Source organism: Amblyomma americanum, chromosome 5 (genome assembly GCF_052857255.1).
Source record: "Amblyomma americanum isolate KBUSLIRL-KWMA chromosome 5, ASM5285725v1, whole genome shotgun sequence".
Classification (NCBI taxonomy): domain Eukaryota; kingdom Metazoa; phylum Arthropoda; class Arachnida; order Ixodida; family Ixodidae; genus Amblyomma; species Amblyomma americanum.
In genome coordinates, this window is record NC_135501.1 from 139,307,335 (window position 1) to 139,333,897 (window position 26,563).

Consider the following 26,563-nt stretch of genomic DNA (forward strand, 5'->3'; position numbering starts at 1 on the left):
CACCAGTTGGTCTAACTTAAAATGAAACGACCAAAACGGTTCCCTTAAATTTCGCAGCCACTGCCACTAACTTTTGATACGACGTGCACCAGTTTTCTAGAGCAAGGCGTACATACGAAAAACGTGACTCCACATACACCGCCGCCTTTCCTGGTGGAGCAGCAGATTTTACACGACGGTCTATCATTGCAGGAGACATGTAGGCACTGAAGCCTGAAATCGATGTCAAGGCGTTTGTTTCCTGTAGCAGCATGGCTCATACCTGGAGCTTGTGAATTTGTAGTCGTGTCTTGAGCTCCCCCACCTTCGTGGAAATTCCTCTGCACTTCCACTGCAGCACACCAGCACGAGTGGAAGTTGCCATTTCTAGTTACTAGCCCAAGCGCTGTAGAATCACGGACGTCTGGTTAGACAACTGGTTGACCATAAACCGGAGTAAAGAAGTCGCAGAGTTGTCCAGTGGCATTGCGGTAATCTGGGAAGAGGCGGCAGGAAAGCGATGTTGCTGCGCCATTGATAAATGTGGCGGATGATTCCGCTGCCCGTCTACGTCGAGCGAGCAGTTCACGGTGTTGCCGGAGCTTGGTGACCTCCGCTAAAAGACGTGCGATTTGTTCGTCGGCAGCGGCCATATCGTCCTACGGTAGTTCAGGCACAATGCACTGCTTTGTTGGCTGTTTTCGGAGGTGTTCTTTTCGCACAGTATCATTAGAGGGCTGCTGAGCTGAAGGATCATGCGAGGTGTGCTCAGGGAGCTCCGGCCACTCGTCGTCATCCCACTGGAGAGCTGCGAACCGATTGATTGTCTGCAATGAAGTTCTACTGCCTTGTATTGGCCAATGCTTAGTCATTCGACGACGAGCCTGTTGTGATGCCTTTTGTTTTGTCGGACAGCTTGGAGATGCTATCTCGTGGTCGTCGGATTTGCAAAGGCCGCATAGATAAGCCACTTTCCCTTCCGATGTACTTTCACCGTCAGCAGTGAAGGGGCAGAATTTGCGCATATGTCCAGTACGGAAGCAGTTATAGCAATATACCGCACTCGGTTTATATGGCCGAGGCCGTAAAATACAGCCATAATAGTACAGAGAGGTTGGTAGTGTCAGAAGGCCTTGCAAGGTGACCATACAAGAGCGCCTCTTTCCCATGCGTCGGGTCTGAATGACACGGTGCGTGTGACAATACAGCTCACGCTGGAGTGCAGTTTGATCCTCAGTGATATCGAAGTAGTGGACGACGCAGCGCTGCAAGTCGCTGCCTTCAACTAAATACGCTTGTACTCACACTGAGATTTCGCTTGTCAGTGAAAGACTGGTGAGTGTTTTCAGCCATTCTACGGAAGTCAGAGTCGGAAGCCATACTGTAATGATGTTTGACTTTGTCTTGGCTGTGAAGCCCCGAAAACATTTGGTTCCGAGGCACGCGTCCAAGTTAGCTTGTAAAATCTTGTTCGGTATATCCGTTAGGCTTTTGTTGGCCAGTGATTTAATGGTCACTTTGTAAGACGATCACGGTGCAGGCTCCACCGAGTTATCGATCGCTGACAAGTGCGCTTACCTAGGCAGCCATCACTTTCCGAAGATGGAATCGGTTGGCCGTCGTTTGAGGGACGCTTGTGAGTTGCGCGAGGGCACTTTTGCACGGGTAGAGAGGTGCCGATAAGTCCATTGGAATGCCCTGTTCATCATGCCATGAGGCTTGAGGCCCATCCGGTGGTATGGAGTTGATGACCATGTGCCCTGGTGGCAGATCACTCACGAGCAGTCCGGAATTTCTGGAAGGCAGGAGGGGGGCTTCTGCCGATGAACCGGGAACACAAAGCTGGACCTGGCGCCGTGGATCAAGTGTCGACTGCGTGGCTGGTGCTGTGGCGAAAGACGCCGGCAGTGCTACCTACGCCAGCGTGGCAGTGGAGGCACTAAGCCTAGCGTCAGTGCCCAGCTCAGCTTGCACTAATGCATGGTTACCAGGAGGCCTCATATGGTGGAAATACGTCCGGAAGTTCTTGAGAAGGCGAGGATGCAGTTCTCTTCAAATAGGGCACGTATTTACGTGGGTGGCAAGGTTTTTCTAAAGACAGATGTGCAGCCACTTTAGCAGGGACACACTTCTTCTTATCTTATTACTACTTAATTAATAGCAAAACAAAAATTGCATAGATGTTCAAGCCGGCTGGTAGCTGTATGTAAGCGGTTTCCTTGGCCAACCTCAAACATCTTCTTTTTTAATCCTTGGCTATGTTTGTGTGCGTGTATCCTAGCACCAACTTTTATATTGCTGCAATAAGACACCAAGAAATCTATGTATAACAGTTCGTAGGCAGACTAGTAGGTGAGTCTGATTATATATCCTGCAAAACACGGTAACGTACAGTAAATGAAAGAAACTTGCAAGAAGCACATAATGCCGAAATAATGAAATCTGTCTATTTCTTTAGACGCCAAATGTTTACGCTGTACTGAGTTTTTGATATTGTATCAATAAGTACATATTACCGGCCAACGTTCAAAGAACATTAGTGGAAACACAAAGCTGTCCTATTCCTGAAGCGTAAAAAAGATTTTGGAAAGAATTAGAAATTACTACGTACAGCATTTTTCAACAACTACGCAACGAATACATGACTTTTAACATGATGATTATGCTTTTTTATGGAGCAAGGGCGTCTATGGTCAAAGAGCGCCATGGAAGAAGGTATTTTTCGAATACTCAAGGTGGGGTCAAAGACCCATTTCCCAAGAATTTCACCAATTACTAGCCGAGCACCAGGCCAGGGGAATACATGAAATTTAGAAGGATCAAAGAGTTGCTACTGACTTCCACCCTTCTTGCATAAAATGTATTTGAGGTAAAACCCGGAATATTTTTCCTCCTTCGAATTGAAAATGAACTCCTTAGTCAAGGCTATGCAGGTCCACATTGCCCTGATTTATTTCCTTTGTGTGTTGGACACTAGCGTTGTAAGGCTTCCTTTGTGTTTTTCGTCTGTTGCTGCTTTACTTTTATTGTAAATGTGCTCAAATCATGTTTCAGACTCGCACTTGTCCTATGGTTCTGATAATGTCTGTGTAATATCTTTAACCAGTACGCCCGTGCTTACCTGTCTACCCGGTAACAAGCACTGAATGCTTATGTGTGAAATAAGTTGTGCGCATGAAAATGAAAAGGATAATAAGGAATATTATCAATAATGTTATAATATTGTTGATCGCGCCGGCAAACATCATATAAACGCGTTATCGTCCGCTAATGATCCCGTATCTGCCCGCTGTTTTTCGCGTTATGCACTACCGAAGTATGAAGAAAAACGAGACAGAGAAAATAAGTGATCACACTGACCTTGTACTGAAGCGTATTCTTATTGTCGAATGTATATATTGCATTCTTCTCTTGAGAAAAGAAGCACGAGTGGTATACTTCATCACAACCCATTATATCTATTTTTCCGGTATGGCAGATCTGGAAATCAATACAAAATATTTAGAGAGAAACATTTACAATCCCAGTATAGACAGCGATGCTCTGTCGCAGTTTAGGGCTCTGTGTTTTTTATGGAGCAGAATGTTAAGTTCGGGCGAGGAAGAACTTCCTAAAGAAAACGGCATATTGGCGCTCGCGAATATCCTCTGCCATTTACTAGCTTATCATTCCTTTCACAACACTGCGAATACGTGAAGATGGGGTAGAAGCAGTTTACCATGAAGCACTTCTCCAACACTTGGTGGGTTGTTTCGAAGACCAGAATTTGTGCGCAAGTTTTGCGAGCTGCTGTTAAGCTTCACAGCCTGTGTATCGCAGAAAGTTGGAGGTTTATCAAACCTTGGGACAGAGGTGGCATTTTTACTGACGGCGTTGTAAAAAATTCTGTGCGTGCCGCTACAGTCAGGGTGAGGTTTTCTGTCGTGCTCACTGTGATAACAAAGTAGCGAGAATGCTTCTGGTCATTGCGCTGTTTTTTGCAATTTGTGTCCCCTTATTAAGGGCTCCCGGCATATTTATAACCAAAAATTTGACGTACACCTATGTGGGAAATTTAAAGTTAGAAAGGAATGGGTTCACGCTGAAGACGGTACCTAAGATAAACAAATTTCGCAGATGTGAAGGCTCTTTCCTGATGTTTGTCGATAAATGTCAATAAGCACACTTTATTTTATTCCAGCATATAGTAGAACCTTACGAATTGCCTTTATTAAAACTTAATGCCATATTTTAGACAAGTGAGTTGGAACAGCTGAAGTCTGAAACGTGGGACACCTGATGCGCCAGTTATTTGGTCTGTGTACTTTCCAGCCTTATTGGCGCCATGTTGCTCCCTGGACTGCTTTTATGCGAAGCATATTATCAGCGTTTCACTTCGGCGCTCGCGACGGTTACAAGCCGGCTTGGACCTTGAGCTATACCACGTGACACCATGACGTCACGACCGAGTAGAGGCAGGCCGCATCTTGCGCCGTCGCGACGGTTGCGCGCCGGGTGACCACGTGACACCATAACGTCACGACCGAGGAGAGGCAGGCCGCATCTTGCGCCGTCGCGACGGTTGCGCGCCGGGCGCAACGTGACACCATGACGTCACGACCGAGGAGAGCCAGAGCCGCATCTTGCGCCGTCGCGACGGTTGCGCGCCGGTTGACCACGTGGTACCACGTGACGCTACGGCGACGGTATATAAGGGAGGCTGCGCTTGCCTCCGATAGACACTCGTTGCGATGGCTCCTGGAGGCGCGGCTCCGCTCCTCCCGCTAGGGCCGCTGCAGCTGAGCACATGGTCTGACGTCACGCCAGCTGAGCAGAGACGGGGCTCAACTCGCGCGGTCGCCGCGCGGCCACGACCACCAAGGCTAACTCCCGCTTCTCCAGGAGATTGCTAAACAACGAAGAGACTAGATTGACTTACGGGCAGGCGATACCGAATCCCTTTAACAAATCTATTATGCTTTGCATCCTAGGCTTCACCTTAGCTAAGCCAGGCCATTTTTTTCACATTGCACTACCAAACGCCATCAGGGTACCGCTTTATTCCTCATTAAGCTGCCGCGCGTTCCTGTCGGAGAGGTGGCGGAATCAGCGCCAGCTTTAAAAAGGAGTGCAGCCAGCAATACGGGGACAAAAAATATCTGCAAGTCGTAACCACGGCGGAAGAATATAGAGGTGTGCCAAGGGCGCCACCTGTCCTGCGCTTGAAACGTTGCAGAATAACTTTCGCAGTTTCGCTCTCAGTCCACAGATGGCGGCCAAAAGAAGCGGGTACGTGCTCTGGTCGTTCGGATAGTTGCCCTTTGCTTGGATTGAACACGTCGTTCAACGTGAGTTGTGGTCGGCACGAACTTTGTGCTGTCTACAGGGTTGTGCTTTTAATAAAACGTCACTTTGTTTTCATTTTGTATGTGTAATGTGCTGTCGCCTGAGCTTTGATGCCTTGACAGTCGCGCGAATTCACTTTGTAGCGCGATTCGAGACAGGTTACATGTCTTGCAAAGAAAAGTGCTCGCTGTTTTTCTGCAACGACGGGCAAAAAACGTCTAAAAGTGAGGTGAGATGCGACCAGTTTTATAAAGAATTACCGCACCTATAAGCAACTGCTTATGTATAAGTTCGACGTTGCTGCAACTTCTTTTGGAGGTTTATCCCGAAAATTCTTTGTCAGTTTTCAATCAAGCACTGTGAAAGCGTGGTGATTCTATACTTCAATGATCGCGGAGCACAATTTTTTTTTGTGGTCGGCGCCACTGAAGTGTTGACTTATTTGCGCGCAGAAGGCAACCTGCCCAGTAAAGAGTTCATCAAAAAACAACTTCAGCTTGCTCATCCATCGCCTACAGTGGTGACCATCACGTGCCATCTAGTCGAGGTACTGGGTGTGGATGTCAGTCGTCCTCAGCCCCTGGCAGCTGCTGAACAAGCCCGAGGAAGCAGGCATTGGTAAAATCACAGAAGCTGTCTAAGCCAACGAGCAACTGCGAAGCAGCTGCTCTCTTCAGAGGTGCCACCTCAACTCGGACTACCGAACCGCAGGCGAATGCAGAACGGCCCTCAATGCCAACATCAACCACAACGAGAAATCGAGCATCCATTGCTTTGCAAAGCCCCGACTGCTACCCATGCTCAATTGTTCAACAGGCGAAGATCTTTTGGTCTGACGAGACCAATTGGCATTTGTCTCCGTATTCAAATATTTTGACGACGAGAAGAATGTAAGGCATGCTTTATTCGTCCTGGAAGACCCAGACAGAATTCGTTATTAAAAAAACCAAAAAGCTTCTCTGGAGCAAGAAAATACTTCAGCATAGAGTTTCACAGGACATTCAGAAGCATCGTCAGTGAAGAGAGCGGCTGCTTCTGCAGTCACGCATCTAGCACCTGAGTGAGACAGCGAATAAATACGCAGAACAAATGAAGCGCCTTTTTCGACGCCCTTATCTTGGTATGAAAGAAGAGAGGGTGGGGCTTTTGATGTGAGGTGCTGAGGAGGAAGTTGTGGCCATTGTGACTGGAAATCCACCGAAGGATGGAGCTCGATTCACTAGAAAAGCGGCCACTATAGGAAACGCCGTGGAAGCACGAGCCCTCCAATGCTCTCGGCCGCTCCAACTGACCTAAGCAGCCTCCTCGGATAGCACAGCACGCCGAGACAACGTGCGAGATCTCTTCCGCGGCATTGTACAGGAAGAGGTGCGTCGCGTGGTATCGTATTCCAACCAGACACAGGCAACGTCGCTCGCACAAATGGTCCACGAAGTGGCGCATGCGCTTGGCTCCTCGTCGTCGGTGCCTTCAGCGGAAGCTCAAGCCATGACCTACCGCGCTGCAGTATGCCTTAATCGATCTCGACGATACCTTCTAAGTCTTCTTTGATGTCAACCAGTTGTTCGAGAACGACGCACTGCATCCCCTGCCCTCCCAGCGTATGAACGACACCGAAGCCCCATGCAATAGGACGCGTGGTGGACTGCCGACAACAGGCCCACCGTGCTTCCATTGCAATGGAACTAGCCATATTCTTCGTCACTGCCTGTACCGACACATCGCCTCCGTCGTTTTACCATGGACGCACCACGACCACGCTCCGGCCAAGGCTCGCAAGAAATCGACTGTCTGCGTCGAGAATAGTAGGTGCCAAATCGCCTTTCTGCTCACCATCGCCGTCAGCCTCGCGTTTCGCATCGCCATGCGGCAACTGCGGAGCTAAGTAGTGAGGATGGAGCAACTAACTTTTAGGAGAAACTAAAGATAGAAAACTTAGGTGGTGAAGCTGCTAACGAGTGAAAGGCCGAAGATCCTGCATTGAGCACGCCGCATGAAGACGCCGCACCCGCGTTGCTCGACGCCATGGTCCCAAACGTCCCTGATCAAGACAAAATCAACGTCGCCTTCTATATTCAACAAGTAGAAAAAGGCTGATGACTTGGGCGGCTGCGCATCAAAGGCCAGCAGCGCACCCACGGCCGTCGCTACAATCTAAGCCGATTCCTCAGGGAGTACTAGCCCGGTGAGCGTTTGTGGGTGTGGACGCCCATTCGCCGCCGCGCACTCTGTGAAAAGCTTTAGCGCCCCTACTTCGGCTCATACAAGGCATTACATCGAAAATTACGAGGGCACTGAAGTCTGTTTCAGTGGAGAAATGCAAAAGCGTTGCATTTGTTACTGCTGCTGCGTGTGACTGCTGCACTACTTCGGATATTACTGGTTACGGCACATTGCGGCACCTAATAATATATGATTTTCTTCGTTATATCTGATTTGTAGTAACATGCTATGAAAAGAAAAAGCGTTACGTCACAATTGTAATACGAAAATGGGTTTTTGGGGAAAGGGAAGGGTGCACCAGCTCTCACATCTCAGCATCTCGCTATATACATGAAAGGCGCCTTAAGGGCACAGGGTAAGGTAAAATTAGAAAAAAAACGTTTTTTTTCTTTTGGATTTTTAGAAGTTCAATTCTTTCTACCCATGTTCCATGATCGTACTTTCCTCAGAAAGCCATATTTATGGGTGAAAAAAAGCGGCCACGCCCCCTTTCAGGATTAACGTCAATTTTTTCAACCAAAAAGTCCACCACCTGATTTCAAAACTTGTTTAAAATCAACTACATATAAAAAATTGTCTGGAAACTATTGTACAGCTCCTCTTTTTTAGCCAAGACAATCCTGAGACGCTTTGCACGTTTTTTCCACGTTTCGGCAACCTTCATGCAGCTGCGTCCGAGTGCTATCCCTTTCGATCAGTATTGTAAATTGTGCCGGTGTTGGTTGCTGCTAATAAGTTGAGATGCCCAGGGCAAAGAAGGCCTTCGTCAGGCGTGAATTTCACGGCAACCGCTACGCTCATCGTGAAAAAGCAAAAGGATGTCCACGACCGAATGAGATCCCGAACGCCGAACGCGCCAGCTCCTCGACATCGAAGCTTTCAAGATTTTCTCTGTGCTTCCAGGAAGAGGATGTGCTACAGAGCAGCAGCCAATATGCCTTAATGGACATGGACGGCATTTGTGCCGCAATTACACAGATTTGTGTGTGCACAGAGTGCGGTGGAAGTGTTGAGTTCATCGAAATTGTGACAAAACGGGTAGCTGTTGCAAGCGTTTACAGTTTGAACTGTGAAGTGTGTAGTGCCGCACAACGATTTGAGACGCCGAAGAAAACTACTTCTGGCCTCTATGAAGCCAACCTCAGGTTAGTGTATGCCTTGAGGTCCATTGGTAAGGGAATGGCTGCAGGAAATATACTCTGTGCTATGCTAAACCTTCCTAAGCCGCCGACAAAGTTTGCGAAATACAATCAAGAGAGTCTAGGTCACATCGAAGCTGCTGCTCAGGAGTCGATGAAAAGGGCAGCTGACGAAGCTGTGCAGCTGAATGAGGGGGATAAAGACATCGCAGTTGCTTTTGATGGAAGCTGGCAGAAGCGAGGCCATACTACCAATAACGGCATAGTCTCTGCGACCAGTGTAGACTCTGGGAAAGTGCTGGATGTGGAGGTTTTGTCTAAACGTTGTCCAAAGTGCAGCATCAAGGGTACAAACAGTGACCCCCTTCATAGAGAGGTGTGCCAAAGCAACTACCAAGGCACCAGCGGTGGAATGGAAGTCGCAGGAGCACTGAAATTTTTCGGCAGGAGTGAGGAGCTTCACGGCGTTCGATACGTCAAATACCTTGGGGATGGTGACAGCAAGGCTTTTATGGCGGTGAAGGCACAAATGCCATATGGTGATTACGTTGAAATATCCAAGGTTGAGTGCATAGGGCACGTGCAAAAAAGGATGGGCACAAGGTTACGAAGGCTAAAAAAAGGAAACAAAGCAGGAAAACTCTCTGATGGAAAGAGCCTCTCGGGCCGAGGCCGACTGACTGATGCAGTAATAGACAAGCTCCAGACGTACTATGGTTTGGCCATCAGAAGAAATGTAGGAAACATGGATGAAATGCGAAAGGCCGTTTGGGCAACCTTATTCCACTTATCGGCCACAGACGATGACCCATGCCATAGACTTTGCCCAAAGGGACCTGATACGTGGTGTGCCTTCAACAGAAGTCAGTCAGAGGGCAAGCCATTTTTCCACAATGAGAGTTTGCCTGCATCTGTCTTGGAGGCTATCAAACCCATTTATAGGGAGCTATCAAAGGCTGAGCTCCTAGAGAAGTGCCTGCATGGGCGAACTCAAAATGCAAATGAGTCGTTCAACCATGTTGTTTGGGAACGGCGCCAAAGAATGTGTTTGTTAGGCTTCGGACCCTACGGATGGCAACACTGGATGCTGTTCTTTCATTTAATGATGGTAGCATCGCACGGGCCAACGTTTTGAAGGCGTGTGGATTGAACCCAGGGAGCAACAAAATCAAGTGGCTGAGAGAAGCTGACCATAAGCGCATGTACTTTGCGGACCGAGCAACACGACAGCTTACAAAAGAGGCCCGACAGTTAAAACGACAAGCCGAAAAGCGAAAAAATGACGGCGACAGTGACTACGAAGCAGGGGGCTATTAAACCAATTACTATGGAGGCGTTTCTGCGAATAAAAAAAGGTTTTTCACATATTTTTTCTCTTTACGCTATATTATCTCAAAACAGTGTTTTTTCTTACAAAGGTACCATTATTTCCAATGCCTTTCAAGACAGACGGCTGATTTTTTTTGCAATCATCTAAATAAGTGTTGCCAACTACTAAACTAGAATTAAGCAATTTCACTGAGCAGTTATTCTGTTATGAATTTTGAAATGCGCAAAGAAAGGCCAGATTTGTGTACTACCGGAAAAAATTTAATTAAAAATCGAATTTTCAACACATTTCAAATATTCTAGTTCAGTAAAAAGAGCACAACATTTGGCAGACAATGATATATGTATTATTAGGCTACTGTTATTAGTTAGTGAGAAACATGTACCTCAACATGGCCTAAAATGCATGGGAAGTATAGGGCTTATCCTGTGCCCTTAAGGGAATGGATGGAGCGAAAAACTTTACTTCTGAGTCAGTCAATCGGAGGGCCGCAGGAATTTGTCCTCTTCCCTCTCACTAAGTGTTGGCCGTAACGCTATGTGACTCGGTGGCGCCCAAACGAAAAATGTAGTCTCAAAAAGCCTGCAATTCAACGTGCATAATTCATTCGTTCGAACCCCTGTCGCAAATATACAAAGAGAAATCCTATGACCCCACCGTGAATTCTGTACGACGAACGGTTGCTCAAAATTTTGCTGAACGTGTTCGGTGACACTGCCACGACATTAAGGCCAACCAGTGATGCCATCGCTGGGATTGCGTCTGTATCTGGGATACCTCTTGCTCAAACCAGCCTCGTCGCTTCGGCGGACGCAGTTTGCCCCGCCGCGCGTCTCTTTCCATCATTTCAACTATCTGCACTTGGTAGCGATTGTGACTCAGCTGGGGTGGGACTTCAAGAGTAGAAATTTTGCAAGTCATTCTGTCACGTGACTTTGCTCCGACGTCATCACTTGGTCATCAATGTTAAACAACTCATCGACCAATCTTTTCATAATTACCAGTAATTATGTTGCTAAATAATAATTATTATTAACACTAACCCCTTAAGGGGCTGGGTCCACATTCCCGTGACTTTGCTCTGACGTCATCACTTAGACATCAATGTGAAACAACTCATCGACTAATCTTTTCATAATTACCACTTATTATGTTGTTAAATAGAATTAATTACCACTAACACCATTAGGCGCTGGGTCCACATACGTGGACCGAGCTATAGCTTTCCTTTTGGCATTCGGCTTCCCGCGTCAGCTCAAATGGCGCCAATCGATCTATCCCAGCAAAATCGCCACTCCTAAAACCATAACAATTTCGCAGTGACACTGCAGGTCTATGCGCAACAAAAAAGCGGATCTGCAGTTACACATTCAATCGCAATCCGAAAAACCTGATGTAATAGCCATCCCAGAACGCAGAATGTCTCGACTAAAACTGTCAGGATACCGTGCAATTCTGCCATGTCACAGCGCAGAAGAGCCTTTAACAACTACGGTGGTAGACAGGAATATTACCGTGGTTAGCCACGAGATTGAAAACGTAGAGCTTCATTGTATATTAATCAAAATTATACCGAGCAACAGAAAATCCTCTTCTCTGTTCATATTCAACGCATACAGCCACCCTAGGGCGCGGGCTGGACCAGCGAAAACCGCTATACTCAAAGCCCCACAAATCGCAGGCCAAAACCCATCCCTAATTGTGGGCAAATTCAACGCTCAACACGTGCAATGAGGACACGCAACAATATCCAGGAAAGGCACGTTCCTATTGAATTTTGTCCAGGAAAGGGGGCTAACCCAATACGAGAACCCCATGCAACCTACCAGGATAGGCAACAGCGTGAACAGGGACACGTGCCCGGACCTCACGATAGGCAAAAATCTCCCAGACTTAAGATGGAGCAACACCAGAGAAAATCTGTGAACTGACCATTATATCAGAGTGAAGAAATTTTGATTAATATACAATCTAGCTTTACATTTTCAGTCTCGTACTTAACCGAGGTAAGGTTTCTATGTACCATCGTAGTGGTTTAAGGCCGTTCTGCGATTTGACATTGGAGAACTGCCCGGTACCCTGGCAGTTTTAGTCTAGACATTCTGGGTTCTTGGATCACTATTACGGCAGGTTGTTTGGATTGCGATTGAATGTGTAATTGCAGATCTGCTTTTTTTGCGCATATACCTGCATTGGCGATCTCAAACCCCAATCCAGAAAAAACAGAATCACCGACTGAAAGCAACTTAGGACGATCCGTGACCAAAATCAGGAGCCGATCACAGACCTAGTCCTATCGAATGCGGTAACTGCCACTGAAGAACTAGTGATCTAGGCGTAAATACGATTGACGGCCGACTTACACATATGTGTGTGGAAGAGCAAAACCTAGAAAAAAGATGACTTAAACAAAAATTCAACAAAAATCTTAAAAACAGCATAGTCACGCCCAAGAATAAACTTCAGAACCACTCAGCAGAACTCGCCAGAGAGCATAGGAACGATATCTATGAAAATGTAAATGGCAATTTAGGCACGAGATTGACGTGGAATCTTCTGCGGCATCTCGTTAATCCGGAATCGAACAAAGCTACGACTCAAAAGCAAATCACCAAAATTTTAAATCTAGACCCAGGCACGGATCAAGATGTTATAAACACGCTCAGCACATATACTTCTGCACAACTCGAGAGACGAAGTCCCTACCTGATTATAAAGGACACAATAAACTCATCCTAGATGCTGACATAACAATGGCGGAAGCAAGAGCAGCCCTCTTTAATATACGCACGCCATCGGCTCCGGGAGAGGACGGCATTAACAATACGACACTCAGAAGCCTGGACGAAGCTTCCATTACAGTACTCAAGGGACTTTGCGAAAGAGTGTTGGAGAGGGAAAAACTCCCAGCGTCTTGGAAACATGCCATCGTTTATTTCATCCCTAACCCGGGAAAAAGCTCGCGCTTGATAACCTCAGACCAATGTCGCTTACTTCTTCCATGCAAAAACTGATAGAGGACGTCATACTAGACAGTCTGCAGTCCCACATGCACAAGGAGATTTTAGGTCCAAACTCTAAGGTCGGTTTTAGACCACATCTCTCAACACAGGATACGGTGCTCAGACTAGCAAACGAAGTCCCATTTCAGGAGCAAGAAAGAAGCACCAGCGCAATCCTGGCTCCAGACTTAACCAAAGCACTTGATAACGTCAAACACAAAGCAATCCTAAATTCTCTTTCACCCTTGAATGTAGGCGAAAGAAAGTTTAACTGCATCAATGACTTTCTCTTCGATGAAACGAATAAAATTCAATTTTCCGAAATCAAATCCGACACCATCAGATTAGGAGACAGAGGAACGCCGCAAAGATCACTCCTCTTCCCCTTCTTATTCAATATAACTCCCGTCAAAATGGCACATTGACTCTCCAGAATCCCAGACCTAGAACACTGTGTACGCGGACGATATCACCCCTTGGACCACCAAAGAGAGTATCGACACGATACAAGATACGCTACAACGAGCGGCAGATGTATTAGTAGAAGAGGCACAAGCCGCGGGACTTGCGTCTTCCCCCAAAAATCTGAAGTCTCCATCCAACACCCAAAGCGTCAAATGAAGATTAAAGCGCCTGAGATCAAAATCTAGGTGGAAGAGGCAGCCATCCCAGAAGTGGAAACACTAAGGTCCTTCGGAATGCTAACACAGTCAAACCAAAAGAACGACACACTGATTAAGAAACTGAGAAACACCGTCAACTAAATCTCAACCCTCATCAGACGCATCACGAATAGGCGAGGAGGAGTTAAAAAAACTAGGAAACTAATTCAAGCTTTCATTCTTAGCAGAGTCATCTACTCTACACAATACGTCACCCTCATAGTCAGAAAGAGACGACCTGGATTCTACAATCCTACAAAATTGCGCTTGACTTCTCTCGTCATACGCCAAATGAAAGACTACTGCAGTTAAGAATTGATATCACCTTAGCGAAAATGATGGGAGCGCGGCTCACCGCACAAAACTGAAAGGCTAGCAGGCACTGAAACGAGACGTTTCATCCTAAGGAAGGCAGGAATACAATATGCCGGAATCTGTTCACACACCTTGTCAATTCCAAGACACGTGCACGAACACTTAATAGTCATCCGCTTCCCAAAAACATGCATCCACACTACGATACGGACAGAAGAAAGGATAGGGTACTAAAACTTCACGAAAGATTTTCAGTTCAGATACACACGGCGCTTGTGGACGTGGCAGAACATGCGGACAGAGACGCCTTTTCCCTGGCAGTTGTCGATCATCGAGGTTCTCTCCTCGCATTGACGAGAATCGATAAAACAAAACTTACGAAGGAGGCCGTCTTAAGAAGCTGCCATAGGTTTAGCCATTACCTCCACCACTGCCAAATACATCATCAGCGACTCCAAAAGCGCAATTTGAAATTTTTCTAAAGGGCCCACTGCGCAAGCATTAAAATTACAAAAATCTCCAATACCCACCAGATCACATTGATCTGGGTACGCTCCCATTCAGGCCATCCTGGAAACAAGGCAGCGCACCAATTTCCTCGAGGATTTGTAGTCAACCTGGAGCTGCGCTATCTCGAGCTCAGGTCGACCAAGGAGCGAGTGACGACCTACAAAAAATCACTGCCCACTTCAAGAAAGAAACGAAACTCTTCCCAGAAACAAATATATCTCTACATAAAACACAAGCCAGTTGGCGGCCGCTCCAAACGTACACTTTCTTTAATCCGTACATGTACTCCATAGGGTTCCCAGTGCAGTAAAGCCCCATCTGTTCTCTCTGTGGGCATCATAAGACAGACACACCACACATCCTATACTCATGTAATCAAGACAAGCCGTCGAACAGTCTGCAGATTAGTACCCAATCGCAGTGGGAGGCCGCGCTCCTCAGCTCGGAGCCGGAGGTTCAACTTCAAGTCACAGAGCGGGCCGACGAGGTCACCGAACGACATCGTCGTTGGGCCACCTGGCGTCCGGCCGAGAAGAGGATCCCACCGCGGGGAGGGGAACGTAACCCCGACCCGCGCCTAAGGCTTACTCCTTACGGGCGTTGAAAACTTTGCTTGTACAATGGGAACGTTGGGCGACTCCAGTGCTGAAGTGTTTTTCATGAAGATAGCCGATGAAGAAGCACTTCCAAAAAGTGCGGCCGATCGAGCAATGAATACCCGCATATGGCAGAAAAGAACCGCCACATAGCTGAGCCGCTGCCGGCAAACACAGCCCGTTATGACTAGTGCTTAACGTCAGAGAGGTCTGGGAAGGTGTTAGGCCCTTACCAATATTTAAAACTCGATCTGAAACCATTTGTGCTAGATTGTAGAACGCATGAATCTGACGGAAGCAACCATTTTCATTGACAGTCAGAACATTTTTTCTTTATCGTTTCAAAAATTTCGCTGCGGTTTTTAGCAAGAATTATTACATTAGGGAGGAAACTCAAGAACTAGAAAAATACAAATTGGCAGCACTACACAAGCGAGGATGAGAAACGGGAACCCGTGCCCTCTGACCATAGTCAGTTCAGAGCTGGTCGCTAAGCTACAAGGCTACAAAACAATAATCAGCACATTCTTAGAGCGAGGGGACGGTTTGCTTCATGTCTCTGACATAAACTGATCAAACAGCGACATTTAAAAATAACTTCTCATTTTTGCAAATTCCATGTGCATAGAAGGCCGCAAGATGTTCTCTCTCTCCCTCTCTACCTGTGCTCAGATCACTCAAGACCTCTTCAATGCAAACAGACTTGAAGCATTACTTATGATCGAAGCAACTATTGGCCCCAGCTTCTGAACACGTAAATTACACAACGGTGCCGATGTGAAGGCTGCACATTGTCATATATATTAAGGAGCCTAAATTAAATTTTAAATGAAAGAGGTGCGAAGAAGACGAAGTGGATTAACCGAAGAATAAAGAAGGGAAGAAGAATTCGGCGAGGTGGAGAGAGATGATTGGTGGAGAAGCATTCGGCGACGTGGAGAGAGATGTTTGGTGGAGAAGAGAAGACGACGACAAGGCTTATATGGACTAACACCGAGGCTGTAAAAGGGCGAGTGAGAGCGAGGCACGGGGGCAACAGCAGAGAAGCCGAGGCTCTGGCGGGTCAGGGACACTTTGGCAGGAAGAGAGCGACGCCGGCTACTGCTCCAGTGAGCTCGCATTCTATGGCTTCGCATCGTGGGCTTCCTGGTGTGCCTGAGGCCGTTCCGGGGAGTCAACGGAGGACGCTACCACCTGCTATGGCCAGGTGTGTCTCCAGCGATGTTGCCACCCACCCGGGTGGTGCCCCCAACGCCAACAACACCGGAATCGGTCACCTCCACGGGAGCTTAGACCGGGAGCTTGTACAACACAGCCAGCCTCGGCGCCAGCAACGCCAGCCCAAGCATGCTGAATGCCGCCTCGACGCCAGATACTGGATTCATACAACGCCGCAGCCGCACCGAACCAACCGTGAGCACGAACGCCGACCACAAATAGTAGAACGCTAGTAGTAGACGCTCGTAGCAGTGTGCCCTGGTCGTGTGTATTTATAGTCTTTGTGTTTTGTGTTCTAGCGTGTGCGTCACGTAGGGTGTATTAAATGTGCATTTGTGTGGGTACACCCGTCGCCTAGTCCATTCTTTCAGTCCGAGTGTTCTCCAGAGAGATCTGTGACAAAGATAAGTGGCGAGGCTGTGCCAGGATTCATTTGCTTTTTTCTTTTTGCTTTGCCTCGGATCTTTCCATTCTCTCGACTTCAGAAAATATGGATTTGGCAAAAACGTTACAACTGGCGGTCAAGCTGGGGTTAAGCAAAGAGGCGATGCGTCTCTATGACGAGGAGGCAAAGATGCAGAGAGAGAGCAGGCAGATAGGCAGAGAGAGGAAAGGACGCCAGCACACGCAGACGCTCGCGAAGCAGAAGAGCGCGAGGCGAAAATAGCTCACGAGGCAGAAGAGCGAGAAGCTAGAAGAGCCCGCGAGGCAGAACAGGAGAAAAATATAGAACGGGAGAAGGAGTTTATATTGTGGAAACAGGCGCATGTCGCGGGGGATATGAGGAGATCACGGACAATGATCAGCGTTCCTTAGCGGTTACAGAATCTCCTAGACCGGCCAGAGCTTGTCCAAGGAAGTTGGCTTGTATTGATGACAAGAGAGATGCTTTGGATGCATATCTGCAACGATTCGAGCGGATAGCTTTGGGGCAAGGCTGGGAGCGCAGTTAATGGGCCACGGCATTGAGCATGTGCTTAGTCGGAGAGGCGTTGAATGTGTTTAGAAGGATGCGTGCTACTGATTTAATGGACTACGAGAAAGTCAAAAAAGCACTTCTCCAAAGATGCTGGCTAAGGGTAGAGAGTTTTCGTGAGAGATTTCGCACCGCGAAACCTGAGGATTCAGAAACCGCTAAGCAGTTTTCCTCCAGGCTGACCAATTATTTTGATAGGTGGCTTGATATGTCAAACACAGAAAAAAGTTTTGAAGGGGTGCGCGACAAGCTGGTCACAGAACAATTTTTAGCATGTTGCAGCTGAAAACTAGCGCAATTCTTGAAAGAAATTTGTGTTCATTAGAAGAGTTCGCCGACACTGCAGACCAAATCCTCGAGGCTCAAGGGCTAATAAATTTGAGTAAGGCAAAGTAGAAAACCCAAAAGACCCTAGAGACAGATGCGGCAAAACCAATAGCATATGGCGGTGATTCTAAGGCCCCAATAAGGTTTCTCTGCGGTAAGGTGGGACACCGTGTAGCTGACTGTCGAACCAGTAGCACTGCCCAAAAAAAACGGGTGTCAAGGTTGTAAGAGGAGAGGCACACTGTGGATGAGTGCCGATGCAGAACGCAGGACTCAAGTCGAAAGCACCCATGCCGGTAGTGGTTGGGCAAATAGGGGATCGACCTATATTGGTGTTAGAGACAGCGGAGCCTACACAATTTTGGTTCGGAGAAGCCTGGTGAAAGACGAGGATCTTACTGGGGAAGCCCGGCGTCACTCTTGCAGATAGCACAGTAAGATACCTTCCTGAAACAAGAATTCTAGTGTCCACGCCATATTATACTGGGCAGGTAGTGGCAATATGCGTAGACCAACCCTTCTACGATCTCATCTTGGGAAACATTACGGGTGCAAGAAGTGTCGAAACACCGATCCCGAGTGGAGGATGCTCGACGTTGAAGAACATCCAAAGGAGGAAAGGCCTGCGACAGGTCAGACGGGTGCAGTCAGTTTCTCATCGGCAGTGGAGACAAGAGCTCAAGCGACAGCCAGAGAAACGCAACGTCCTCTCTCTACTCCTGTTACCATGTGCCTGAGCGTAACACCGGGCGAAATTGCAATTAGGCAAAAAGAAGACCCGAGCTTGAAGGCTTGCTTCGAAAGAGTCGGGGAAAGAGTGAAAAGAAAGAAGAGTCGGACGTCATTCGAGTATCAATTAGTAAATGGTCTTCTGCACAGGGAATGCATATTTAGTTCAGGAAGGCGGATCCAACAGCTGGTGTTACCGAGAGATATGCGAAAGACCGTGCTACGCTTAGGACATGACGCCATTTTGGCCAGACACCAGGGTGTTCAAAAAACGGTGTCTAGGATCGCCGAGGAGTTCTTTTGGACGGGTGTTCAGAATGACGTTAAGCGCTTTGTTCGCTCATGTGACGTGTGCCAGCGCACAGTCCCGAAGGGAAGTGTTGGTCCTGTACCTCTGGGCAAGATTCCAGCCATCGAAACACCGTTTCAAAGTGTGGCTATTGGCATTGGATAAAGAATTTGTTCTTCTCACTGATGTATCAGATAGAGCATTAGGAACCGTACTTTTGCAAGAAGAGAATAAAACAGCTGAAGCTATCTATGCCAATGTATCTTTTTGGTGTTGTTGTTTTGTTGTTGCTGTTATTGGTGTTATGTGATCATAAAAGGGAATGTGTTGTGGACACGAACATGTCTATTAAAGACTGTGCGGACAGCGGCAGTGGTGTGTTAGTGTTCTGAAAACGCAATTTTGTGTGCTGTGTTAGTCGACTACTGATCCGGAGTTCCCGGGTTCAAACCCGACCGCGGCGGCTGCGTTTTTATGGAGGAAAAACGCTAAGGCGCCCGTGTGCTGTGCGATGTCAGTGCACGTTAAAGATTCCCAGGTGGTCGAAATTATTCCGGAGCCCTCCACTACGGACCTATTCGTTCCTATCTTCTTTCACTCCCTCCTTTATCCCTTCCCTTACGGCGCGGTTCAGGTGTCCAACGATATATGAGACAGATACTGCGCCATTTCCATTCCACCAAAAAACCAATTATTATTATGCTGTGTTAGTGTTGTGCGTTCGGTGTGTACTGGACATCTGCGGTTTGGTGTGTGCTGGGTCCAGAATCGCCACAGAAGTTAGTCGGTTGGCTGGATGGCTTGAAAATGAGGATGACGTGAGCAGTTTTTCATGAAAAAACTCTTGAGAGAGGGGGCCCTTGTCACATATATTAGGGAGCCTAAATTAACTTTTAAAGGAAATAGGTGTGAGGAAGACGAAGTGGATTAACCGAAGAATAAAGCGGAGGAAGAAGAATTCGGTGAGGTGGAGAGAGATCATTCTTGGAGAAGAGAAGAAGACGACGACAAAGCTTATGTGAACTAACACTGACGCTATAAAAGGGCCAGTGAGAGCGAGGCACGGGGGAACAGCAGAGAAGCCGAGGCTCCGGCGGGTCGAGGACACTTAGGCTGGAAGAGAGCGACGCCGGCTTCTGCTCCGGTGAGCGCTCATTCTATGGCTTCGCATCGTGTACTCCCTGCCGTGCCTGAGCCCGTTCCTGGGTGTCAGCCGAGGGCGCTACCACCTGCTACGGCCAGGTGTGTCTCCAGCGCTGTTGCCACCCATCCGGGTGGTGCCCCCAACGCCAACAACACCGGCATCGATCACCTCCACGGGCGCCTGGACAGGGAGCTTGTACGACACAGCCAGCGACGCCAGCCCAAGCGCATTGAACGCCGCCAGCAACGCCAGTCCAAGCACGCCGAACGCCCCCTCGACACCGGATACTGGATCTATACAACGCCGCAGCCGCACCGAACCAACCGTGAGCACGAACGCCGACCACAAATAGTAGAACGCTAGTAGTAGACGCTGGTAGCAGTGTGCCCGGGTGGTGTGTATTTATAATCTGTGCTTTGTGTTAGTTTTGTTTTGTGTTCTAGTGTGTGCGTCACGTAGGGTGTATTAAATGGGCGTTTGTTTGGGTACAGCCATCGCCGAGTTCATTCTTTCGGTCCGAGTGGTCTCCGGAGAGATCCATGACACACATCTAAAAGCCACGTTCGCGGCCAGATATACAGAATATTCCTCTGCCTGCTGTCGCAGAATGACTGCTCTTATCTGTTTTACAAGTAATGAACTGCACAATAATTCCTTGAAGGGCATATTTCCAGCGCTAAACATTTTCTTATTCCTAACGATCAGTTAGAAAAGGCAAGCAAATTTAGTAGTGTTTATGTTCATGTATCAGGTTTAAGACGTATGTTCATTAATGTGGACGCGAATAAAATATGCTTAAATATGAATATTCTCGCGTAATTTTTTACTTCTACTTAGTCTACTGATAGTCATTTATTCAAAGAAAGATTTTCCTTTCAGCATATTTAATTGGCGCCAGAAGGAGCTAGTTACTGTATAATTTGAACTCATAGACAATGACTTTTCTGGTGCAACGTCATCGTGCGGACACATTTTACAGACAGGTTTTTCCGACATGACCTTAGCATTGAGCTATATAAATGCTTTCGAATTAATAAGAGAGCTGCGAGATTTTCTCGGATAAAGTTACTGCATTTTTGGGCACTTTGTTCGCTTCATGGTAGCGGCGATGACTACTGGACAACGCCTGAACGCCGTTCTGTTCTTTGCCACAGATTACGACTGATGCAGCGTTACTGACGCCAACATGAGGACACTGCATGTGCCTGCTCTGCTGACCAGTCAACTCAGCTTATGCACCGGCAGAAGCAGCGTATCTAGCTCGCAGAACATCAAGTGGCCTGGATTTCGAAGAGCTTGTCTTATACGGAGCCATTATATGTGGGCCGATCTCACTTGGTAGTGGCGACGACGACTGGAACAAGGCATGATCGCTGTTCTGCCCTTTGCGGCAGGTCGATATCCTGTGCGCAGTTTTCAAATTGCTATATTCTTGTCTTCGCTGCTACCAAGATTGTCCTGCACTTTTGTGTTTTTTGATAGCTCTGCCTTTAACTGTAGTTAAAATTCCAGGCATCTATAACGAGACTTTCGTACTGACTGCGAGGGGCGAAATGAAAATAGAAATCTAGCCCATCGAATGCGCGCATTGCACAACTGAAGACCCGAAAAAGATGTTAAATGCTGAAGTTTCAATAACCACAGTAATGGAAAATGAAAATGAAGCAATTCCTGCAGAGTGATATCATCATGAGTGTAAGAGATCAATATGAGCAGAAAATCGTACTCTAGAACAACACTCCTGGAACGGAAAGATTGAGTAGGAGGAGGATAAACTTTATTTTCTTCGACAAAATTAGCAGATGGTGTGGGGGTTTAGCCCCACCAGGTGTCCATGAGCCTGTGGCACTAGGTGACATCTGGGACTCTTGTAGCAGCCCGGATCTGTGTGTCCGAGTCGGAGCTAAGCAATGCGGCTTCCCACTGGTCTCGATTAGAGATCTGGGAATTTCGAGAACGGGAGTCTGGAGAGGAAGCGCAAATTATGTGAGAGGAGCAACGATGTGGTTACTGTGCATTTGGAGGAGAAGCTGAGCTTTGGCGGCGGTCGTTCGAAGGCTTATGCAAAGCTTGTCGAATATGTGACGTCCCATGAGGATGAGTTGAGAGTTGAGATGAGCTTCAGGGAGGTCCGTCACAGTGTTATGCACCCTAATGCCCGTAGTTTACAGGTGGAAGGGTAAAGAGCCGCCTTGCATGCCTGTCTAATAAGGTAGTCAACATAGTGCCTTCCAAGCATCTAAGATAGAAGTAAGGGAGGGCATACGTAAAGAGACGATAACAAACGCCTGAACAAGACGTCAGGGGTCAGCCTCCCGCATGCCTCTATGTTTGTTAGCATTGCGACAAAGTAGCCGAATGGTGTGGGAGACAGAGACGTTAGGCTTAACTAATGTCGATGTTTTTCTAATTCGTTGGAATGAGAAGCCCCATTACCCTAACGGTGGATACTTCGCCTATGGGTTGGCCACTAGCAGTAACGGAGATGGGAGGATGACCGGAAAGGCCGGGTTGACCTCAGATAAACCCTCGGACCTCGGAGCAGCTGCTCGGACTTCTCAGGGGAGCAAGACAGGTTGGCTTCGGCTACGGGTTGTTCAGTGACATGCACCACTTGTTGAAGTGCTGATTGAAATTCAGCATCGTTGCATGTTGAAAACCAGAGGGTGATGTCGTCCGCGTATAGCGTATCGGATAGCCTGGGAATAGTGTCTTAAGGAGTAGAGTGAGCAAGGCGAAATTGAAAAGATAGGGGAGAGAACAGATCCTTGGGGGGTGCTATTACTGCCGATGGTTACAGGGTCTGACAGGCGAGAGACAAAGCTAAGTTCAGCCGTACAACCAGAGAGGAAAGGGTGTATATACACGTATGAGTGGTGACAATTCAGGGAGAGGTTAGCGAGAATAGCTCCGAAGGAGACGCTGGGAAGGGCTTTCGTTAAATCAACCACTCCGACAGCCTTTTTGCCCGCTGTGGTAGAGGGCAACAATATCTCCCGAGAGAGCTGGAGCATAATGCCTTGCGTGGAGAGATTTCAGCTCAATACAATCATGGTGTGAAGCAGGAGATGGTTATCTTCAACATAAACGTTAAAACGGTTGAGAATGAAATGCTCCATCACTTTCTGTGTACAGGAGGTGAGGGAGATGTGGCCAATGTGCTCTAGAGCTTGTCGTTTGCCGGGCTTCGGTATGAAAGTCACGCGTGCATACTTCCATGCTGCGGGGATTTCACCCTCTGTTCAGCAATCGCTCACAAAGGCGGTGAGGGCGTCAGTGGACGGGTCACCTAAATTACAGAGAATTTTGTTGGAAATGCCGTCCGATCGCGGGGCAGAGTTAGGTCGCAGCATAGTGAGAGTGAATCTTTCCTCAGCTTCCAAAATCTCCGCATCGAGGTCCGGGTTCGTTCCACCCATATAAGTGGGGAGAGGGTCGCAGGTAGCGATACTGACATACTGGACAAGAAATTTATCGAGAACATACTGGTCTGAGCCGGGGTGTTGATGGAGTATGCGGCAAATGCTGTCTCGTTGAGCTGTTTCGCAACCATCCGGTTTAACAGGTAGCGGAGAAGGTATCAGGTGTGGTTTAGCCCGAGCTGGCCACGCAAGTTGTCGCAAACCTGGCGCCACTGCTGAATAGCCAGTGTGAGAGTGTCGCAATCTCTGTCTAACCGAGCTATTCGAATCCTTAGCGTTATATTGTGGCATTGTGTTTTCAAGCAGTTTTACATGCTTTCGCGGGCCTGCCATAGATTTAGGAGAAGGCTGTCTGTATTGGATTAACCTGCCGTGGCAGGTGATTCCTTAGTAGTAGCAGAGAGGTCTGCCGGCAGGGTGGAGATCCATTCCTCCAGGTTATTAATCCAGGTAGGAATGTTCTGAGGACGAAGGGAACGAAACATGACTCAATCCGCGATTAGGACCAGGCGACCTTTCCGACGGTATAGGCACGTAGTGAGGGTAGTTGCGAGGAGATAGTTAAGTTTGTTTAGGGCTTTCAACATCCCAGATCTTCTTAAGCTATGAGGGGCGCAGTAGTAAAGAGCCGGTTCCTGCCGAGGGGATCCCCGCTGTTCAGTCACGGATCGATCCGCACGTTTTTGCAGCATGTTAGATCAGGTGAAGTGTCAACAGAGCCACTGCTTCCTACACGTGTGGGAGTGTCACAATCAGGAAGAGTGGTGAAGCACAAATCTTGTGTTCGTATCCACAGAATTGTTAACCTTTCAGTTTACGGTGTGGACATTTTGGCGGTAAATTCAGCGCGGAGGGACGAAAGACAATGGAAGAGGGACAAAACAAGCGCTGTCTCGCAACTAATTTTATTATGAAGGAGCGCAAACATATGCACACAGACCAACGGCATAGACATAGACCTCTAGCAGGGTGGTAGGAATTGCACTCTCCTGCAATTAGCAGGCCTTAATGGTGCCCTAGCTTGTTGACACGAGAAACAAGACAGGTGAAGTCTCGTATATTGTCTTTTGGGGAACTATACAGATTCAGAATGAGGAGGCTTTAGTCGGCCCTTTTATAAGGGTAGGTACGTAGGTAGAAACACTTGAATGAAACAGGAGAGTTCTGCCTTATTTTTGGCCTGGTATGCTACTCCAGATGAGGGTGAAAGAAGAGAGGATTAGAGAAGCGAAGGTTTAAAGAGAGAGGTAAAGAGATAAAGAAACGGTGAATTGTGAAGTCAGCCATAATGAACACTCAAACACTCAAAAACACGACATGATTGTCAAAAGGTACCCACCAAACTTGTGCCTCTAAGGAAACCTAATAATGCTTTTGTCCCACGCGCGCACCCAAGCCCGCATCTCCCAGGGTCCAAGGACATGCTCCAGGTGCACGGTGCCGTCCTGTCTGAGTCGTAAAGCACATAACAGTGGCTTGCAATGATTTCTAAAGATTTGGCAGCGGCAGATCAAGTGTGGAAGATCCTCGCGCGCACCACATATGGGGCACAGAGGGCGTAGTTGATCCACCAATTTTAGTTAGATTTGATTTAGTGAAGGCAACATCAAGGCGAATTCGGTGGAGGACGCAGTTCTACTCCAATGTTATCTAAGAAGCATTGAACGACCGGCAGGTTTCGTTGAATAGGGATAGCGGTGTTGGGAGTGATGACATGTAGGGGGTGGTATGATATACAGCCAGGCCATTTCAGGCGGCCATAAGTTTCCAGGAGGGCGATGATATCAGGGGGGATGTCCAAATTTTGGACGCACTGCTGCAGGTTTCCTCTCTTGGGGCGGTACCCCTTGCAGTTCCACAGCCACACACTAAGGAGGTGGCGCTGCGCAGTGGTGAAGCATTGCCTCCTGAAGAACATGCCTGAAGAGTCAGGGGTTTTTCCGCCCGCCGTAGAGCGCGCGTGTGCAGTAAGGCGGCGCTGTCAGATGACCCCCTAGCAGACGACAAGCAGGCAGCACAGAGTTTTCTTGTGACAGCCGTTGCAGCAAAAAGTTATATCTTCCGGTGCGGTTTTTCTTATATTGCTTGTGTAGTTTGTTTAGTGTTACCGTTTGACAAGTGCCGCGTCGATGACTGCCGTTTCAGGAGAGAGTAGCGAGTGATACTGAATTTATGTTGCATTCCCGTTTGAATCTCCAGTCAGCGAAACAACAAGCCCGGCGTTTTACTCCATAAAATTCCTGCCGACCTAAAACTCCGGGAAAGATGGCTCAAGGTAATTCAAAGAAAAAACTGGCAACCAAGCACTACATCACATTATTTTGTAGTTAGTAGCTTGCATTTCCACCCAAGGAAATGCTACAGTAGACAGTTTGGCTGCCCACCAAGAAAGGGGTGGACACTTTTAACCGACGCCAGCGCACCTAAAACTGATACAGGGCCTCAAGAAGTTCGTTGATATCATGCTCAGAAACAGAACGCATCATAAAAGGCCACTGGACACATGCTTGCTCTACAGTGTGAATAAAATCGCGGGTTTGCCTATTTTGACCTGTGAGAACAAAGCTAACGGCATATATATATGCAAGAAGCTCATCAAACCGTTGCTAACAAACGATGCACTTGAGATTACAGACAAGAACTCATTTGCGAAGATGTAAAACAAGAAAAAATTTCCCGCAAATTTTGAAACTGCAGTAACAAATGAATTCCGCAGCCTTCATCGCACCGACGCATGTCATTTATCCTTGTAAGTGTGCCCGTTTTTGTTCCTTCAAGCGCAATTTTTGTAATATTCACACGTCGCTCGCCAATTCTGACACACCCTTGTTCAAGTTGTAATTATATCAACGCACGTGCTTGTCATTTGGAGAAATCTGGTAAGTCAGGCCTAGCTGCTGTGTTACTCCTTAAGTCACTGTGCACAAGTTTATCACATAGGAATCTAGTGAGCTGCGTTTCTAGCGAAAAGAAAAGAGAAGAGGGGCATGGGCTTATTTGAAATTGGTCAACGTTATTCAAGGAGGTACCGTTCGGCGAAAGCTCGTCGAAAAAATGACCAAAGACAGCGCAGCTAGGCTGCCCTCCAAGCTCTGCTTCACCCGATCGAAACATCTCTCGCAATACTCCGCAGCAAGGCTGTAACATACGCGCGCTTCGCAAATTTCGAAGAACATTAGATATGAGATTCTCGACGGTATTGTGAGCGCTATCAAAATACGGAAATGAACGAACACACAGAACACCTTTCCGTATTTTGACAGCGCTCACCAATACCTTCAAGAATGCATTTACAACTAGCCCCAGTAGTAGCTCTTTCAATATTAATAATAATAATTGGTTTGGGGGAAAGTAAATGGCGCAATATTTGCCTCATA

The 26,563-nt window shown here is 47.5% G+C and overlaps 1 protein-coding gene across 1 annotated transcript in view; it reads right to left on the reverse strand.

The window, feature by feature from the left end:
* LOC144135085 (uncharacterized) overlaps positions 1-26,563 on the reverse strand; it is a 942,878-nt gene that overhangs the window by 102,524 nt on the left and 813,791 nt on the right. The window contains exon 9 of the mRNA XM_077667844.1: positions 3,340-3,459. Within this exon, the coding sequence (XP_077523970.1) occupies positions 3,340-3,459 (120 nt within the window). The remainder of the gene's footprint in view (positions 1-3,339; positions 3,460-26,563) is intronic.